Here is a 3,335-nt window from a genome sequence, read left to right as displayed (position 1 = left end):
GTGGTTGATTGGTGCAGGTGTCCCAGAGGTGTTCCCTAAAGCACTCTGTTAAGAGCTGCCCAGTCTCCCCAATGTAGAGGAGACTGCATCATGAGCAACGGATACAATAAATGATATTAGTGGATGTGCAAGTAAAACTTTGATGGATGTGGAAGGCTCCTTTAGGGCCTTGGATAGAGGTGAGGGAGGAGGTGTGGGCGCAGGTTTTACAGTTCCTGCGGTGGCAGGGGAAAGTGCCAGGATGGGAGGGTGGGTTGTAGAGGGCCGTGGACCTGACCAGGTAGTCACGGAGGGAACGATCTTTGCAGAAGGCGGAAAGGGGTGGGGAGGGAAGTATAACTGATAACTGACTCTCCACCCCTTTCCGCCTTCCGCAAGAAGATACTGGTCGGAGTAGTCAATAGGCTCCCATCAGCAGCTATATGGTGTGGCAGAGAATAAATCAGGAAACGATGATGGAATGTCACAAAGGCAGCCCATTAATCATGGACAACTTCAGGCTTCATGTAGATATCAGATTGGCAGAGGGAGCCACGAGGAAGAATTCAAGACAGAATGACAGAATGATGATGTTGTACAGGAAGGCCATTCTGCCCATCATACCTACACCAGCTCCATCCCCGAGTCTGGTTCTATTATCCAGGACCTATCTCCTGCCTTTTCCCAATATCCCTGTTCACCATTACCATTCATACCATCATCCTGTACTCTCCTCAATTCCTCAACGGAACCTGCCTCCATCACATTTCCAGGCAGCACATTCCAGACTCTAACTACTCTTGTATGAAAGATGTTTTTCCTCACATTCGCCTTGTTTCCTTTGTCCATCACTCTGAACTGTACAAATTAAATATTGCAAGTGAAAGTGACTGCATCAACACTCTCTAAAGACACGACTGAAACAAAGCAGCAAACTGCAATCCATGTCGATGAAGGAATGCTGAACATTAACTTCCTGCTTTAAAGGTTTGTTCCCCGGGATACAAACACGGAATTATTCAAAGGAATTAATTCTTTGTTTTACAACATCCAGCGGCTCATGTCCCGTCTCCCTTTCCAGTCGCTGTTTCTGACCCTGAGACTTTAATGTTGCAGATTGCCTCTCCCTCCTGTTCCCTCATACTGACAGGAGCCAGCTCCAGGCTCTGTTCAGCTGCTCAGAGACATTGGAGAAAGTTCCCACCTTTTCCCTGGACAATCCCCAGCGGCTCCCCGTTCAACTCCTTGGATTTGATTGGGATCTTTCAGAGGGAATAATATCCACCCGATCCCACTGTGAATGATCCCTTCCTGAAATTAAAGAGGATTTGGGACTCACCTCTTACTTTCCCACAATCTGATCGAACATTTTCCGCCTTTTCCCGACAGATGTGTAAAGAGTAAAGTGGAAGGTGACAGCTCCCTCCCACACGGAGAGCTTTCACTTTCAGCTTTCAGAGTTCACTCACTGAGGGCTGCTCCCTCCGATCCAGGGGGTTGGTGCTCGGCTTCTCCCAGAGTCTCTGACCTTGAGATAGGAACGATTCTCCCCAGGGTCAGAAAGCCATCCTGGGGGATGGTGCTGGGTCTCCACAAAGGTCTCAGACTCCCCTGTCCCTCACAATCCATGTCCCTCCCTTTCCTTCTCTCCCATCTCACCTCATCCCCCTTTCCTTCACTTTCCACATCCCTCTCCGCCCTGATCAATCCTTCCCATTCCCCTCAGTTCTGCTTCCCTCCCATTCACTGAAGTCTCTTCCTAAAACATAGGGAACATTTTTTCTTTATTCACTTGAGGGAGGTGGGCATTGCTGGCTGGCCAGCATTTCATCCCCATCCCTAGGAACAGGAGCTGACTATACAGCTCCTCCAGCATATTCCACTATTCAGTGAGATCAGGGCTGATCTGTGGCCTGACTCCATATAACCTGCTTTATTAGCTTTGGTTAAAAAGATGCATCTCTCTCAGATTTAAATTAATAACTGATCCGGCATCCATTGCTGTTTGTGGAAGAGTGCTCCAAATGGCTCTCACTGTTTGTGTGCAGGACCTTCTGATCTTCTCTACTGAATAGTCTGGCCCTAATTCACAGAATATGTCCCTACTTCTGCAATCCTCAACGAGTGAATTCAGTTTTTCCTGTTAAAATCTCATAGATTTCTTAGCCTTCTAAATTCTCAAGAAAACAGGCCTAGCCCTAATCTAAATCTCTTTTCATTACCTACATTGTACTCCCTCCAGGATCAGTCCTGTATATCCTTCCTAAGGTGTGGTGCCCAGATCTGCTCACAGTTCTCCCAGTCGGGTCGTACCAGGGTTTTGTACAGATGCACTATAGTCTCTGTGTCCTTATACTCCAGTTCTGTTGTTATAAAGGGGAGCATTCCATCAGCTTCCTTGATTATTTTCTGGATCTCGTCATGAAATTTTAAAGATCTATGCTCCTGAACTCCCAAGTCTCTTTGGACATCCACGGTATATCATTGCATAGCATCTAAAAACACCCTAATCCTATCCTTTACACAGAGTTACAGTCAGCACAACAGTTTACCATCTCAGTTCTTTCATGTCAATACAATGCTTTTGCAGTTCACTTGTTATTACCTGGCTAAGCATTGACATCACACATCCTTATGAAGAAACAAAATGATATGGGCCCAGCAGATGTCCCTTTTGTGTTCCCATTAGTCCTGTGAAATGCTGTTATCACTGTAGCTCTACATCCTCCCTTATCCCGTTGAGAGTGTTAATCATCCTTGGGAAGATTGTAACTTTTCACAACTTTGTATTTGGGAAGGCAAGGACTGATTAGGGATAGTCAACATGGCTTTGTGCCTGGGAAATCATGTCTCACAAACTTGATTGAGTTTTTTGAAGCATAACAAAGAGGATTGATGAGGGCAGAGCAGTAGATGTGATCTATATGGATTTCAGTAAGGTGTTTGATAAGGTTCCCCATGGGAGACTGATTAACAAGATCAGATCTCATGGAGTACAGGGAGAACGAAGCATTTGGATACAGAACTGGCTCAAAGGTAGAAAACAGATGGTGGTGTTGGAGGGCTGTTTTTCAGACTGGAGGCCTGTGACCAGTCTGTGATCGGGTCCTCTACTTGTCATTTACATAAATGATTTGGAGGCGAGCATAAGAGGTACAGTTAGTAAGTTTGCAGATAACATCAAAATTGGAGGTGTAGTGGACAGCGAAGGGGGTTACCTCAGATTACAACAGGCTCTTGACTAGATGGGCCAATGGGCTGAGAAGTGGCAGATGGAGTTTAATTCAGATAAATGTGAGGTGCTGCATTTTGGGAAAGCAAATCTTAGCAGGACTTATACAGTTAATGGTAAGGTC

General features: G+C 45.9%; 2 protein-coding genes across 2 annotated transcripts in view; both read right to left on the bottom strand.

Moving 5' to 3' along the window:
- The window catches only part of LOC122541328 (butyrophilin subfamily 3 member A1-like), a 109,338-nt gene extending 108,005 nt beyond the window's left edge, over positions 1–1,333 (bottom strand). The window contains exon 1 of the mRNA XM_043677993.1: positions 1,184–1,333. The gene's annotated coding sequence lies outside the window, so the exon portion shown is untranslated. The remainder of the gene's footprint in view (positions 1–1,183) is intronic.
- LOC122541246 (butyrophilin subfamily 3 member A2-like) overlaps positions 1–3,335 on the bottom strand; it is a 39,393-nt gene that overhangs the window by 34,277 nt on the left and 1,781 nt on the right. Inside the window, exon 2 of the mRNA XM_043677863.1 lies at positions 1,319–1,430. Coding sequence (XP_043533798.1) covers positions 1,319–1,430 — 112 coding nt within the window. The remainder of the gene's footprint in view (positions 1–1,318; positions 1,431–3,335) is intronic.

This window comes from Chiloscyllium plagiosum, chromosome 37 (assembly GCF_004010195.1).
Source record: "Chiloscyllium plagiosum isolate BGI_BamShark_2017 chromosome 37, ASM401019v2, whole genome shotgun sequence".
Classification (NCBI taxonomy): domain Eukaryota; kingdom Metazoa; phylum Chordata; class Chondrichthyes; order Orectolobiformes; family Hemiscylliidae; genus Chiloscyllium; species Chiloscyllium plagiosum.
This window is presented reverse-complemented; position numbering and strand designations above follow the sequence as displayed.